A 17,611-nucleotide genomic window follows, 5' to 3' on the forward strand; every position below is an offset into this window, starting at 1 on the left:
TCTAATGTGCAATTTCAAATACATTGTAATTTACTAAATGGAAACGAGGTAATAAAATTAACATGGCACCAAGACTGTTTTTGATCCAATGTGTTGAAGGTCCCATTATAGGCAATTCATGCCTACAAGTGCTCAGTATAGAATTCATAATACAAGCGTAGCAGCACCTCTGGAAACTGGGCAGAATATGATTAGCACAGAGATCTCGCAGGGTTAGAGGACTGGAGGAAGTAACATAGATAGAAAGTGGTGAGCCCATGGAGAGATCTGAGTACAAGAATGAGAATTCTAAAACAGGCATCGCCAGACCAAGTGCAAATGTCGATCAGTGAGCACAGGAGTAATTGATGTGACTGAAACATTCTCCTACTCTTCAACTGACCATCGTGCTTTCGTTAATTAGCCTTCTAGAGGTACTATGCCTCAATGACCTTGCATCAGAACTGACTTGAAATGTTAACGCTGCTTCTCTCTCTACAGATGCTGCCTGACCGGAGTATTTCCAGCACGTTGTTTTTATTTCAGATTTCCAGCATCCACAGTATTTTGCTTTTATTTCAGTCTACTCAAAACCTTGCTGTCCTATTTGATCAAGTTCAGCTTCCAAACCTGCATCCTCCCCATTACAAAAACTGCTTACTTCCACCTCTAACATTACTCGTCTGTCTAATTCAGCTAATCTGCTGCTGAAGCCCCCAGCCGTGCTTTCATTACCAGCAGACTCAAATATCCCAAAGTTCATCAGGCCGGCCTCCCACCTTGCACCGTCCGTAAACCTGAGCTCATCCAAAACCCTGCTACTGGTATCCAAATTCACATCAATTTCCATTCACTCATAACACCACCCCCCCCACCACCCGTGTTCACTGACCTACATTGGCTCCCAGCCCACCAAGACCTATTGTAAAATTATCTTGTTTATATCCCTAAATGGCCTCAAACCTCACACCCATCTCAGTAATCTTCTCCAGTGCCACAACCTGGCAAGAACTCCATGTTTTTTCCAATTCTGGCTTCTCGTTCATCCGGCTCTCCCTTCATCCCACTATTGGCAGATAGTCCTGCAGGTGTCTAAGCCCAAGCTCTGAAATTCCCTCCCTAATACCTCCATCTTTCTCTCCTCCTTTAAGATACTCTTCAAAATCTGCAACTTTGGTCAAATGTTCAGTCATCCATCTAAATACTTCCTTCTTTGATTCAGTGTCAGTTTTTGTGTAATTACACTCTTAGAGCGCCTTAGGTCACTTATGACATTAAAGGCACTATATAAATGTAAGTAGCTGTTTTGCCTAGTCAGTGCTGTCTCATACCTTTAATGGTTTTACCTTTAGCCCTTCTTCATCGAAAAACTTCATCTTGGGCCCATTATTTCCTCTGGGCTCAAATGGCATGCCACATTTCTTATGCAACTAATGCAGCCTTCAGAAGACTGTGTTTTCTTTTTGCCCATCACTTCAACCATTGCCTAACCACCTTGGCTATTCCCCCAACGCAATTTGAAAATCTGCAACCTCATCCATAAATACCTCCACGGCCATGTCCCAACCTCCCAGAGTCTCAAACCAAACCCTTCAACCCTAGTTCCTTATACCTCCTCCATTCGCTCCCATAAATCTGCTCTAAGTAGTACCATGGCAAATTTCTCTATGTTAAACTTGCTGCATAATTGCAAGTTGTGCTGCTTACTTTTTTATGTCAAGCACTTTTTGCTCCCCTCAACAACACATCCCAAGTCAAAATGTCAATACTCTTCTCATACCTGGGGTGATGCTGTCTGTATCCCCTCTCGTACTCCTGGACAAAGCATAATTTTTAAAAAGTTCCCAAAAGCTTTGAACACTTCATCACAACTTTTTCTATGGCCAGAATTTTACGTTGGGCTGGAGGCCCCGTTCAATGTGCAAAAAGTAGGGGTCAAGCCTGCCTCTGCCGAGCCTGGGAGCCACGCAGTAATTTTACGTGGCCCAGGCTCTTAATTGGCCCCGGGTGGGATTTCTGCCACCAAGGCAGGAAGTCCCGCCTCCAAGAGCTGCTGGCCAATCAGCGGGCCAGCAGCGCCACCAGGAGCGGTGGTCATTGCTGGGACCGTACCAGGGAGAGAAGCAGCAATGGAGCCGGCCGTGGAATCAAGTTAGGCATGTGGGGCCTTATTGGGGACAATCGGCTGGGCCCCAGCGAGGCAAGGGGGGAGGCATTTGAGGGAACCGGGGGGGGGGGGGGGGGGGGATGTGCTGCAGTGTGGATGGCTTATGCTATGGGGGAGCCCTCTGTGGGGAACAGGGTGCATGATCAGGAGGACGCACCCCACCACCCCCGGCGGTTTTACCAGATGGCTTCATGGGGTACGATACCAGCGGCGGCAGGAGGAGGCCCTTAACTGGCAATTAATTGGCCACTTAAAGGTCTTAACTGGCCTGAGGCTGGCAGGCCATCTCTCACCACAGTTGCCGCTCGTAAAATTGCAGCAGGGACTGGAAGGCGATGGGAACGGCAACCCCCCAACCCCCACTCAATTTTACACCTCCAGCCCGCTCCTGTGGAGGGTAGGTAAATTCCAGCCCATGTCTCTATGTTGATGCAATTATGTTCTGTATCTTTCAGTCCTTTGAAACCCCAAACATGCCATTCTAACAAATCTTTCCTCCTCCCTTCTGTCAAAACTCAACAGGATTGACTGCTAGTTTTCCCAGCATCTCAAAGCTACAGATAACATTCAACACCCTCCCTTGCTGCTCCTTTGCTTTGTCTAATTTTGCAAGTGCAGCATTAAAAATGTGGTTACTGAAAGCACTGATAATTAACAACCAGTAATCAACAAGTTTGCTGTGGTGTGCCACGACAAACTGATGCTTCAGAATATGAGGTTAAAAAGGTTGGACAGCCACAATCAATTTGGGGCTTTAGTAGCTAATTGACTTCAATCTGTGCCAAAGGGGCTGGTACTGTCAGCCACGACCACATCTTTGCATAGTTGTGCTTCTCTTGCATTTACATAACATTGATAAGCTCTAGGTGGCAGTGTCCTGTTTAGTTTCAACACTCACACTGCAAGAGATGAGAGACAATGAGTGCGGATGTGTTCTCATTGCACATGATTTTGTTTTCCATCAGGTCCCGCTTAATCTGCAATGCAAACAAGTATCTAGAAAAAGAAAATGAACACATTATATCGATGCCCTCTCATACAAGTTGGAATTCACCACAACACACCCAGCACAACAAACAGGTATCCAAGTCTTTTATAATGACTGCCCACCTACTTATTAAACCAGGGTCTTTTTCAAATGTCTGGTGTCCCAGAACTCCATGATCCTGCATCAGGCACTGTGATCTGTAACACTGATCATGGTCCTTTTAGATAAACAGGCCATCACACTTTACAGGACGGCAGAAACTAACTGAACCAGCTGCCAGAAAGAGCAGGTCCAACACAGTACACAGGATGAGGCAGCATTCAACCAGGCCCCCACCCCCCCTCAGATAACACAACTGCACCTGAGGATCAATGATTGGAAGCCCAGAATTATAGAAACTCAGGGCACAGGAGGCCACCATTTGGCTCACGTACCTGGGCTGCCTCTTTGAAAGAAGAGTCATGCTTTGTCCCACATGCCCTCTTTTTATTGCCCATAGCCCTGCAAGTTCCTGATTCTCAAGTATCCGTTCAATTCCATTTTGTAATTATTTATGGAATCAGCTTCAATTACCTTTCCAGATTCCAACAATTCAGTGCAAAGAATTTCTCATCTCCCCTCTCGATCTTTTGCTAATGATTTTGAATCTATAACCTCTGGTTATTGACCACTCACCAGAGGAAATAGTTTTTTCTCTATCTATTCATCATCTCAGAAACTTCTATTAGGTCACCTATAGAAGTTCTCTGTTCGAAGGAGAATAGTCCTAACTTTTCCAACCTCTCCTCATAACTCAAGTTTCTCATCTCTGGTAACATCCTAGTAAACCTCCTTTACAGATTTCCCTGTAGTACAGTGTCCAGAATTGTCCATAATACTCCAGCTAAGTACACTAAATACTCAGTGATTTATAAAGTTCTAGCATGATCTCTGTTGCTATATTTTATGCCTTTATTTATAAACCCAAGTAACTCATCTGCTTCTTTAACCAGTGCATCAACTTGCCCTGACACCTTTAAGAATTTGTGTATATGGACATCAAGTTTTTTCTGCTCATCTATACTTTTTAAAATTGTGCCATTTAGAGTACACTGTCTTCCCATTTTAGTCCTCCCAAGTGTATCACTTCACACTTCTCTGCATTAAAACTCCATTTGGCTTGCTTCTGCATTCTTCACCATCCTATTAAAGTCATCCTGAAGTCTACAACTATCCTCATTACTAGCTACTATTGTGCCAAGTTGTGTATCATCTACAAACTTTATAATGCTTATCCCTAGTCCTGAGTCTAGCTCGTTCATAAAAATTAGAAAGAGTAATGGACCCAAAACTGACCCTTGGGGAACACCACTGGAAACAACATCCCAGTCTGAAAAACATCCGTCCACCAACACCCTTTGCTTACTGTCACTGAAACAATTCCATATACATACCACCACTTTCCCATTAATTCCATGGGCTTCCCTGGAGTAGGGAAGAGTCCCTCGAGGGGCAGTAAATTGGTAGTGTGTATCCATGAATCGAACAAGATCAGCTGCCTCTGTATCACGAGGCAACTTTGGGCTCAATAAAAACATCCATAAATGGCAATGTGCTAAGCAACATTAATCTTAAGCAGGATTTGTGTATTCTGATCTTCTCACCAGCCTGTGTTAAGTGAGTTGAACACAGCTCCAACATGAGAGTTTGCACAATTCTTGTTTATAACTCAGGTTCCAAAAACAAAGAGAAAAATGGGCGAAACAGTATGATTCAAATACTCAATGCAACCAGAAGAGTAATATTATGGAGGGAGGAACACATAGACAGAAGTGAAATTTATAATCAGAACACACTGCTCTATGAAGGTCATCTGTATCAATGACCACCAGGCGATGCAAAAGGGTTAAAGTTTGTAACCATCATCTTGTGATTTCACCCTGAGAATAAGACTAGCAGGATAATTGCAGTGTCCATCTCGGAGTGCTGCGGGGATCACCAGTTCGATTACACCCCAGTGTTGTTCATTACCTTGTGTTCTCCTGCAGCTGGCCAGGATCAGGGGGGAAAAACTTAACAGAAAGCCTGAACACTGTGTCCTTTGGTCCTGTAAAGAATTAGAGACACACAAAAACGGAGGTTTAAATTGGTCGTCAAGTGCACACCACGGTGTGCCTCAACACCAGAGGCACGATTTTAATACAGGCAGGGCCTACATAAACTGGCCACTAACACAACCAACACTCAATTCAAGGTGACTGCCTTAAAGATGCATGATTCCATTTTTGTCTACTGAAGTGTTGGTACCTTATCGCTTTAAAACTCAGTCACTGTGTAAACAGGATTTAGCAGTTTATCCCAACATAAATGTTGCAAAGTTTGTTAGTCTTCCTGGTAACAGGCTTGCAAGGGAAATAAAAATTTACACACACACACAATGATTGGTTCAGTCTGTATTTAGCTGGTAGCTCCCTTATGATTTGAGTTACTCAGTATTCAAAATCCAGGTCCATTAATTACCTGCCTGAAAAAGAAAGCAATTTCCATCCTGTGCAAAACTAATTGGGAGAATCTTAACAAAGAATTTCAAAATCAGAGAAAAGGTTCATATTCTTGAAGGATAAAGACATCTGCGTGACCGAAAAGCAGTTCATAAAAATATCAGCTCAAGGATTTAAGTAAAAGATTTACTGTTATAACTTGCATATCACAAAATGATTTGCTTGTTCACGGTTTAGGAAATTAATTAATAAATCTGAATGACCAGGTCTACTCTGGGGCCTCGTCGCTTTCAAAGATTGGAAATGGAATTTTATGCATGTGTTAGGCAATTCGTTAACATTCAGGCTCTGCTGTTTGCTTGCCTAGACCTCAGTACACAGACAGACGCTCTCAAATGTACAGGGAGCTGGAATTCACCCATGCAAATGATCCATATTTGAAAGCCAAAATAATCCAGAGAAAGATGATTTTTTAAAAAACCATAATTACTATTTAATTTCACACCTGAAAATAATCAGCTTGAGAAATAAATGGAGAAAATTGTGATACACTCTCAGTTTCTTGATCCAACATGGGGCAGCATTAATCAAGAATTTCCAAAACAGAGCAGTTAATTATTCCTGGCAAAACACACCTTGAATTTGGAGAAACAGATCACAGATTGTTCTGGAGCTGCAGCAGGGGCAATGCCTGCAACCCCAACCAATATTTTACTTCAGGTTCACTCTTAGAAATGCTATAACACACTTCACAATGGAGTGATGGGACATGCCATCGCCCACACTGCAAGGCGCGATTTACTATTAGGGACAGTTAGGGAGTGCAGTCCAGGCTCCTTTGCATACTAAGACCAATGGTTCAATTATATAGTTTGTATTGCTGAAAATGGAGACATGTTGTCGAAGCTTCTCGTCTTGCAATCAGGACAATCTGCAAGAATACCAATGTAAAGGAAAGCAACAAATTTATACTGTATGAGAAGACAGTGCTGATTGGTTGGCAAGTGAACTCTGATTGGTAGAGACGTTGCCATGGAGAATGCACCAGTTTATGGTGACTGACAGTCAACTGCCAAGCTTTGTTTGAAATTTAATCCAGGCAGCTTGACTGTGATTGGTCAAGGCATTGCCCTGAGGAATGAACCAGCAAATGGCTGTCACTTGTTTTGTTTAGCTGAAACAGGGGCAATGTGTGTACATGTTCTTTCTGTCTGCAGATATGGTTTGTGTGTGTATATTTATATATTTCTGCTCACAGTGAGAATAAAACTCTATCCATTTTGGGCATCCAATGGGTCAGCATCAAGCACAACCAGATCAAATGCAGGATGCAGACCACAGCTCCATCTATTCTTCAACATGCCTCAGCCCCAATATCAGAACAGCACTTTGACTGCTCAAGTGAGTGATTTTCTCTATTTCCCACATCAGCCAGCCCGTAATCTGAATAACATTACCAATTAGTGCCGGATTAGGAACAATTTTGTACTCTAGTTGGAGCCATGAGGAACAACTTAAACTCATTTTCCATAGGACCTGATTGAACAAACTTTCACTGCATAATATGGGGTAGACTGCAGCCTTAATTCAGCCCATTTGTGCCATAGTTTGCCCTATTTTATTTTAAAAATCAGGCCTTTTCACTTGCTGTGTGAAAGTTAGTCAGCCAAAAAAATAAATCAGTGAATTTCATCTGAATCCCACAGCCAGAAAAATCACAAGTATACACAAGGCTACAAGTGAAGAGAACATGGGCTACAAGTGAAGAGAACATGGACCACAAATGACCTCAGCCAAATTATGAGCACCACTGAGCTACAGTCAGCAGGATTAGGCTACAAGAGAGCAACAGTTTTCAACCTGGTGCACAGGTTGCAAAAGTTGATCACTTCAGTAAAGCATTACTAATATGGGACATGAGAAAGTCCACATCCTATCCAAGGGAACTTGACAAATTCAGTAGTACCATTATAAATGGCAGAACACAAAGGCAAGTCAATGGTGATTACAGGCCCCCTGCTAATGCTGGTAATGAGGAGAGCAAATTAAGATGATGAATTAGAGCAATCACAAAAATTATATTTGGCACAGCAATACACACCAAATATACCCATGACAACCTTTTCAGTTCAGCAGGCTAGAATCTAATTATTCATTCCAGGAGTCATTAGTAACATTTGCCATGAGTTGCAATTCTGAGCAATTTACTCAAGCACAACTCACAAACTTACCTATAAAGGAAATTCTATATGCTTCCTCATTTTTTTTTTTAAAAAAAAGAGATTTTTGCATTTTCCTCATGTCACGGAGCTGCAGATGAGTGAGGAAACATGTTACCAGCATCCCTTCTCCACATTATCCACTGTTCGGCATATGACATCAAGCTCCTTGATCATGTTATATCTTTGTAACCGCTACAGGACTTTTTCTAGCTTCCTCCTTGACCAAATGTGAACTGAGGTTCTAACAGATTGCTCCAGTCCCACTGCAAAGCATAAAGTAGACCCAAAACACAACATCTACAACCCAGGAAAAGCAACTGGAATACACCGACATGAATCTCACTCTTGCCCCAAGAGCCCTTGCACAGATGCACTGTCACACATCACCGAGATTTGTCCCATTGTTTCTCCCTTTTCTGGGAAGGCAGACCAAACACAGCTCAATGCTGGAAGAGTCTGGACTGGTGACCATCAAAACCTACACAAAATCTAAGCTGGATTGATTGCCAGTGATGTCAGCAAACATCATTGAGGCAGGGACATGTGTGATCACACACTGGACATCTATTGAGCATAAGGTTCAAACCAGGGTGATTTCAACTTGAACTGCAAGATATTTTCCTGACCAACGCTGCCATCCTAGCTGGAACTCAGAATGAGCTAATCAAGTACAAAATGCACAGGGCAATAGCTTTGGGGAGCTGGGATGGAGGAAATGGAAAAAAAAACAAAACACAAAAGCACTTACTTCGCACTTGTTTCACAATAAGTTTTGCAGGTTCAAGCCAAATCTAAATGAAAAGAAAACATGGAATAAACAGAAAAGTGAATTAAAAATGAAAAGATGAAAATGAAATGACAGTTAGCTGTACTCAAACTTTATTCATGCACAGGTTTGGAGGCCGAAGTGATCCCACAGAATTCTGACTGATTTGTGCTGCGCTGTGAAATGTTAATAATGTGCAGCACTATCATCATTGTAATGACACTCAATATAATCTTAATCATCTCCGAGCTAGCAGCTGTGTCTGAAAATAGCAACATACACACGTCCACACTTTAAAACATGCAATAAAGTCACTGATGCATTATCAGGAGCCAATGACTTACAGGAAAAAGATGAGTAAATGTTTGTGATATTCAGGAATTATGGACCAGGCACCCATCTGTGATTTCCTGATATGTATGTAGTACTTACTGAATTAGTGGGCCTGAATTTGATGAAAACTTGCACCATTGTGACAGTACACCTACAGTATATATTATTAAGATGACATTGCAGGAAATTATGGTACAAGTGACTTACAGCATGACATACTGCTTGCCATTATCTCCTGGACTGTTGGCCTGCTCCAGAGAGCACCTTACCTTAAAAATACATCTGGTTCACTAATATCCTTTAGGGAAACATATCTGCCACACTTACCCGGTCTGGCCTACATGTGACTCCAGACCCAGTGATGTGGTTGACCTTCAGCTACCCGCTGAAGTGGCCTACCAAGCCATCCAGTTGTATCAAAACTTCTACAAAGAAGTCAAAGAATAAAATCAGATGGACCACCTGGCATCAACCTTGGCATCAGATTCAGGCACAACAAAGGCACACCCAGTTCAGTCGGCCCTGCAAAGTTCTCCTCATTAACATCTGGGGGACTTGTGCCAAAATTGAGAGAGCTGCCCTACAAACTAGTCAAGCAAATGCCTGAAAGAGTCTTACTCTCAGAATCATACCTTTCAGCCTGCATCCCATACTCCTCCATCACCATCCCTAGGTACGTCCTGCCCCACAGGCAGGACAGACCTACCTACCTGAGATAGTGTACAGTGATAAACAGTTGGGAGGGAGCGGCCCTGGGAGTTCTCAACATCGATTCCGAACCCCATGAAGTCTCATGGCATCGGGTCAAACATTGGAAAGGAAACATTCTGATTACCTCCTACTGCCCTCCTTCACCTGATGAATCTTTTCTCCTCCATGCTGAACACCACTTGTAAGAAGCACTGAGGGTAGCAAGGACACAGAATGTAATCTGGGTGGGGGACTTGAACATCCATCACCAAGAGTGGCTTGACAGCACCACTACTGACCAAGCTGGTCAAGTCCTGAAGGAGATATTTGCCAGACTAGACCTGCGGCAGGTGGTGAGAGAACCAACATGAGGGTAAGAGCCTACTTGACCTCACCGTCACCAATCTACCTGGGGCAGATGCATCTTTCCATGACAGTATTGGTAGGAACGACCACCGCAGTCCTTGTGGAAACAACGCCCCATCTTCACACCGAGGATGCCATCCATCGGGTTGTGAGGCACAACCATCATGCGAAATAGAACTGTTAATTTCAGATCCAGCAGCTCAAAATTTTGCATTCATGAGGTTCAATGAGCCAGCAGGAGCAGAATTCCACTACAATCTGCACCCTCATGACCCTGCATATTTCTCACTCTACCAGTTATCATCAAGCCAGGGGACCAACTCTAGATCAATGAGGATTGTAGGACAGCATGTCAGAAGCAGCACCAGGTGTACCTAAAAATGAGGCATCAACGTGGTGATGCTACAACACAAGGCTAGATGCATGCTAAACAGTGGAAGCAGCAAGCCATAGTTAGAGCTAAGCATCCCACAACCAATGGATCAGATCAAAGCTCTGCAGTCCTGCCTCATGTAGTCATGAGCCATCGCGGGCATTTAAATAACGAACAGCAGGAGGTGGCTCCATCAACCTCCTCGCTCTCAATAATGGCAGACCCCAGCAAACAAGTGCAGAAGACAAGGCTGAAGCGTTTGAAGCCATCTTCGGCCTGAAGTGCCGAGTGGATGATTCATCTCAACCTCCTCCAGAGGTCTCCACCATCACAGATGCCAGTCTTCAGCCAATTCGAGCCACTCCACATGATATCAAGGAACAAGGGAAGGCACTGGATACAGCAAAGGCTATGGGCACCAACGATTTTGCTCTGGAACTAGCAGCGCTCCTAGCCAAGCTGTACCAGTATGGCTGCAACACTACCATCTGCCCGACAATGTGGAAAAATGCCCAGGCATGTCCTGTCCACAAAAAGCAGGACAAATCCAATCCAGACAATTCCAGCCCCATCTGTCCACTTTCAGTCATCAAAGAGATGAAAGGTGTCATTAATAGCGCTATCAAGAAACACTTACTCAGCAATAACCTGCTCACTGATGCTCAGTTCCGGTTCTGCCAAGAACACTCAGCTCCTGACCCCATAACAGCTTGGTCCAAACATGAACAGAAGAGCTGAAATCCAGAGGCGAGGTGACAGTGACTGCACTTGACCTCAAGGCAGCATTTGACTGAGCGTGGGATCAAAAGGCCCTAGCAAAATTGAACTCAACGGGAACCAGGGGGAAAACTCCCCACTGGTTAGAGTCAAAGGAATATTCTTGTGGTTGTTGGAGGCCAAACATCTAAGCCCCAGGACATCGCTGCAGGAGTTCCTCAGAGTAGTGTCCTGGGCCCAACCATCTTCAGACCTTCCCTCCATCATAAGGTCAGAATTGGGAATGTTCACTGATGATTGCAGTGTTCATTACTATTCACGACTCCTCAGACATTGAAACAGTCCATGCCCGCGTGCAGCAAGACCTACACAGCATTCAGGCTTGGACTGAAAAGTGGCAAGTAACATTCACACCACACAAGTACTCGCTCACCTCTGTTTTTCTCACCATAGATGCAGCCTAACCTGTTAAGTATTTCTAGCATTTTGTTTTGGTTTCAGATTTCCAGCATCCACAGTATTTTGCTTTCATCTTCCCTTGACTTTCAACGGCATTACCATCATTGAATTCCCCATCAATATCCTAGGGGTTACCAGTGACCAAAACTTAACTGGACCAACCATACAAATGCTGCAGCTACAAGAGCAGGTCAGAGGCTGGGAACTCTGCACCTAGTAACTCACCTCCTGACTCCCCAAAGGCTGTCCACCATCTGCAAGTCACAAGTCAGTTTGATGGAATACTCTCCACTTACCTGAATGAGTGTGGCTCCAACAACCCTCAAGAAGCTCAACTACATCCAGGATAAAGCAGCCCGCTTGATCAGCACCCCATCCACCACCTTAAACATTCACTCCCTTCACCACTGGTGCAGTGGCAGCTGTGTGTACCAACTACAAGATGCACCGCAGAAACTTACCACGCCTCCTTCGCCAGCACCTTCCAAACCCGCGACTTTTACCACCTAGAAAGTCAGGGGCAGCAGACACATGGAATATCAAGAAAGCATTTGACCAAGTGTGACATCAAGGAGCCCTAGTAAAATTGAGTCAATGGAATCGGGCGGGAAAACTCTCCACTGATTGAAGTTGTACCTAGCACAGAGGAAGATGGCTGTAGTGCTGGAGGCCAATCAGCCCATCCCAAGGACACTGCAGCAGTATACCCTCAGGGAAGCGTCCTAGGCGCAACCATTTTCAGTTGCTTCTTCAATGACTTTCCTTCCACCAGAAGGTCAGAAGTGGGCTTGTTCACCGATGATTGCAGGGAATTCAGCTCCATTTATAACTTCAGACAAAGAAGCAGTCCATGTCCATATGTAGCAAGACCTGGACAACATCTAGCCTTGCGCTAAGTGGCAAGTAACAGTCATGCCACACAAGTGCCAGGTGATGACTATCTTCAACAAGAAAGTCTAACCACCTTCTCTTGCTATTCACTGGCATTAAAAATCTTCTAATCCCCTATCAACATTTGGTTGTCACCATTGACCAGAGGGGCTTAACTGGACCAGGCACACAAATATTGTGGCTATAAGAGCAGGTCAGAGGCTGGAGATTTTGTGGCAACAGATTCTCATTCTGAATCTCCAAAGCCTGTCCACCATCTACAAGACATAAGTCAAGAGTGTGATGGAATACTCTCCATTTGCCTGGATGAGCTCTAACACTCATGAACCTTGACACCATCCAGGACAAAGCAGCCTGCTTGATTGGCATCCCACCCAGCACCAGCACAGTGCCTAAGGTGTGTACCCACAAGATGCACTGCTGCAACTCACCAAGGCTTCTTTGACAACAACTCCCAAACATGCGACCTCTACTACTAGAAGGACAAGGGCAGTTCAAGATGAGTAATAAATGCTGGCCTTGCCAGCAACGCCCACAGCCCATGCACAAATGGAAAAAACCCTCATCGAAAACACTAAATGTCATAGTTCCTGACTCCCCCCACCACACACAAATAATTTCAATGACGAGATGAGGTTGCTGAATTAACACCACTGTGATCACCACTGACATTTAGACTATTACAGAATGGAGCTGGAATGCTCAGAATCAGTATTCAATCACTCAGCAGGTTGCCCAAGGGGAACATCTTTTACTGACTTGTTCTAGGAACTTCATTGAAACCTTCAAGCTCAATTAAGTAAATGATGAATTTACAAAAGCTGCTGCTGGTAAGAAAACAGGAGCTGAGTTCATACACCCTCAATGAAGACATTGCAGAAATAGTGTTGTGTGTTCCTTCAATCCCTGTGTTGCTTTGGAACATGACATAGAAGGTTCAATGCAACACTGGCGTGTGATAACCAAAAAATTTGCACTGCATTCACCATTTCAGGATTTGTGGATAGGATCAGTTGTGAATACAAGAATTGGCAGAGCTGTATTCAGCATTTTATTTTGCTTTATATTCACATTCCAGGCAAAGTTACTGCACTGCAAGAGAGTGCCATTGGAAACAAACCTCAGGATTTATTCAGCACATTCCTCTATAATTAGTTGAAGACGTTAAGATCTCTTCTTGGTCATCTCAATCCCTTCTCAGAATAAAACTGAAAAAACAAGCAAGCAATCCCAAGAAACCCCCTTCTCCTCCCCCTCTCCATTGCTTTCAGCAGTCACTTCTTCCATGTAGCCTGGGTTTTTAAACAAGCATTGTAATCACTGTAGCTTGCTTTCTCTTTGTGTTTAACTAGAAACTGTTCTACACTGTGGACAAACATTTACTTCAACTGAACTGAGGAGGGCACTATCCTGACAGTGAGACACAGTCTCCTTGATGTTGCCTATGCTGGTCCTATATAACCAGTCATAGTAATTTTATACACATCAATACATATAGATAAGGTTCATGAACAGTGGGTAGGTGGCAACAGGGGATGTCCAGCAGTGCTGATCTAGGAAAAGGCAGGGATACTTAGCACTGGAATAGCAAAGGCCGTGAGATGCGACCTGGGGTGGGAGTCAGTTGGAGAAGAGGAGTGACAATCTTGCGGAGGGAGTGGGTGAGAGAATGGGCACTCAGAACAGAAATAGTACGAACCAGGGTGAGATGAAGGTGAGGAGTGGAATATGAAGGAGAGTCCTTCCCCTCCCTCCCCAGAGAGTTTTAAAAAAAACAAGTGACTCGTTTGCAAAAGCCTGTATTATTTAAACTGCAAACAGCATTGGCCATTGAACTAAGTCATTCCACATCTAGTTTGGGACAATTTATTACAAATGTAGGTAGCTTTTGATCTACAGCCTGAAGTGAGTAAAGCATTCCAATCATTCCTGACTAAGAAATAATTAAACCTTTATTGGCATATGCCACGTTTATTTATTGGACTTTATGATCCTAAAGCTACCTTAGCGTAACATATGGTTACAAAGCACTGCCCCACACAGGGGCCAAAGTATTACCCCACAAGGAGAGTGCTATCTGAGTTAACATCAGCAGCACCAAGAGAAATCCGCTAGTATTCACAGAAGGAGAATGTCTTTTTTTTTAAACTGTCACTTTGGACTCTACATACAGATTGCTATAACCTAGATATCCATCATACATTCCTTTAGAAAGCTAAACCATTTAATTTGAATGACCTCCTTGAAGTCAATAACTTGAGCAGAAAAGGTGCCTCGTTAACTGACAGTCTGGGGGTCAATCAAAACTTGGAGCAGCGCTAGCGATGTGAGACGAGTGTCCGTCTGTCCGGTTGGGGAGTATCCCTGATACAGAACATTAAAAGGCGGGGTCTCCAGTGTCAACATTTAAAATCATTTCTCGTTAAGGATGTACTGGCACCAGTTACCACTCACTCAGGCACACCTAGAACTATCCCCGTCTAGGTTTTGATCACACAGTAACATTAAAGATGAGAAACAAGCTATAATTTGAAGTCCTTCTTCTCCTGACCATATTTGCTCTGTTTATATATTTTGTACCCAAAAATCTCATTTAAAAATAGCATAGCTAATATCTCAATATTTGTAACTTCTGTAAACAAACTATTCTGCTCACTGTAAACAAACAGCTTAGAAGAGGAAATGTGCCTGCTTGCAAAGCCAAAGTATTTGTCAGCAGTGCTTACAAGACACACACATACACCCACAGAAACACACACTTTTTATAGTTTAGCTGTCATATCATGAGCATTTCTCTGAAGTGTGTTGCTTGGAGTGAAATCTTATACTACATCCTGTGGACATAAAACCCCCAGCCGTCCATTTTAAACTTTGCTCTTTCAAACTTGGGTTGTCTGAAGAAAATTTAAGCTGCTTGAACTGTATTTGCTGAAGTGGGACTTCTCCGATTCATTGTGCTAATCGCAATTTTTAAAATGATTCCCTACCATAGATACAGAGGAATTATTCCGTCTGAGAGAAATACAGAACAAGGGGGCATAATCTTAAAATTGGAAACAGGCCATTTAATAGTGAAATCAGCAAATGTGCTTTCACACAAAGGGTCATGTAAATCTGGAACTCTCCCCAAAAAGCTGCAGATGCTCAGTCATTTGAAATTTCCAAGACTGAAATCAATAGGTTTTTGTAAGTAAGGGTATCAAGGGATATGGAATAAAGTTGAGCAAATGAAGCTGAGGTCCAGATCAGCCATGGCCTAACTGAGTAGCAGAACAAGAGGCTGAATGGCTTCCTCCTGTTCCTATGCATTCAAGACTAGTGTCTCAGTGCTTCGGGAAAATAAACAGAGGCAAGCAAAGAGTATTGTTACTCGACAGAACTTAAGGACCTTTATAGGCAACCTTCAGCATTAACAGGTATTTTGCCTGTAAAGTCAGAGAGGGGTGAAATAACTGTACTGTTGGTAGAACGCAAGTCAAAGGGACAAGACAGATAAATCTAAGGCAACATTTACTGGCTTTTAACATGAACAAATTGTGAATAAGCTGTCCAGTGGAAGGGCCATCCCAATCAACATTGAAAGCTATTTTAGCATCACCCCAATCAAACAAAAGCAGGCAATTAGAAGGCCACATGAAACTTGCAGCAATCGCTGTAAGGTCTGTTCTCCTCAGATGGCACCCACTGTCCCCACTGGAATGACCAACTGCCCAGAGTCACGATCTCCTGGGGTTGCTCACACAAGCTTCTAGTTAATGCAAGACTGCAGCCAATTACTAAAGTCAGTTACCTTGGATGCAGTTTTACATTTTGTAAAGATGTGTCGAGCAGCAGCTCCCTGAGAACAAAATCTAAGACTCGAACACTTCATCAGCTATTTACATTTCTTCAGGGATCTTGGACAGCTAAAGAGCATCAAATACTCAAAGGAGGAGGCTGCATCATTACTATTGTTACGAAAATGCTTCAATTTTTGGTAAAATTTATTTTGAGGACTCAAATTTAAATGGTAGAAATGGATTCGATTTTGGATGGCTGAAGATTTCATAGATGCTACACTTTGTTTTGTTGTTGACAGTTCACTGAAAGGACACTGAGATGTTGTGTTTGAAAAAATTCTTTACTGGATATCACATGCCTTATGACAAATAAATAACCAAAACCTTGGTGACCTGGGAAGATGTTTGCAGAGAAGTGACATGTTAAAATTTATAGTGGCCAGGAGGTTCTGACCTGCTGTTTGGGGTTTCACTTCTGAGATACTGTTTTGGTTCAGTTGGGGGGCGTTTGAAAAGCAGTTGAAGATCAGCCTGCTAAGGAAAAAAACACCCAGCTCATCTTTCCTGCACCTCTCTAAGATACCCTGAGAGGTACAGTGTGTCAGCTCCTCTTTCCTCCTGTCTTTGAAAAACCCTGTGTATTCAGTGTGATAAGCTCAACCCTTGATGCCACATTTCTCCTGAGAAGCTGGAAAAACCTGTCAGATTAATTCTCAACGCCACCTGAAAAGAACTGCTCCAGAAAAGATCCCAGTGACCTGTCTCTGTGTATTCCTATGCCAGTCCGAAAGGAACAACTGACATCTTTACATATCTTCTTTTTTTCTCTTCAAGAATTAGCAAGTATTTGGCAAAATACTTTTTTTCTGTCTATTTTTTTGTAACAGAGAATTTCTTTACTTTTTCAATGTGTGCGTCAGTTTGTGTGTGGGAGATTTAAAAAAGGAATTTTCATATTTCAATCTGTGTGTTAATGCTTTGCTTCGTTACTGGATAAATCTTGTTTTTTTATTAAACTTATAATTTTTTTTGTTTGTAAAAGAAACCGGATTGGTGTATTTTATTCTGGGATAAAGAGTATGATATATGATTGACCAAATCGGTAATTAGGTAAACATTTTTAAAATATATGTTGCGACCTGTGAAGGAGTGGAACTAGAAAAGACAGTGCACTCCTCCCACCTTGGCTGCAGCATATAATTGGGGGCTCTGTGCAGGATAACCCAAAAGCCGATGATGTGCAATTGTAAGTGGGGCAATAATAAATGAAAAGAGGAAAAGGAAAAACAAGGCATTAGTGAAAAAAAAGCATTAGCGAAAAGTTTACGCTACTGGAATATTTTGGTCAGTTGCTACGACATTTCTGGAGGAGGACTTATCCCCGAGTGATTCGAGAAACTT

General features: G+C 43.1%; 1 protein-coding gene across 3 annotated transcripts in view; it reads right to left on the reverse strand.

Moving 5' to 3' along the window:
* The window catches only part of farp2 (FERM, RhoGEF and pleckstrin domain protein 2), a 208,108-nt gene that overhangs the window by 127,707 nt on the left and 62,790 nt on the right, over positions 1-17,611 (reverse strand). For all 3 annotated transcript variants that reach the window (XM_068041747.1, XM_068041746.1, XM_068041748.1), the window contains exons 4-6: positions 8,585-8,627; positions 5,145-5,220; positions 3,045-3,142 (exon numbers count right to left, since the gene is read on the reverse strand). In XM_068041747.1, coding sequence (XP_067897848.1) covers positions 3,045-3,142; positions 5,145-5,220; positions 8,585-8,627 — 217 coding nt within the window. The remainder of the gene's footprint in view (positions 1-3,044; positions 3,143-5,144; positions 5,221-8,584; positions 8,628-17,611) is intronic.

Source organism: Heterodontus francisci, chromosome 11 (genome assembly GCF_036365525.1).
Source record: "Heterodontus francisci isolate sHetFra1 chromosome 11, sHetFra1.hap1, whole genome shotgun sequence".
Lineage (NCBI taxonomy): Eukaryota > Metazoa > Chordata > Chondrichthyes > Heterodontiformes > Heterodontidae > Heterodontus > Heterodontus francisci.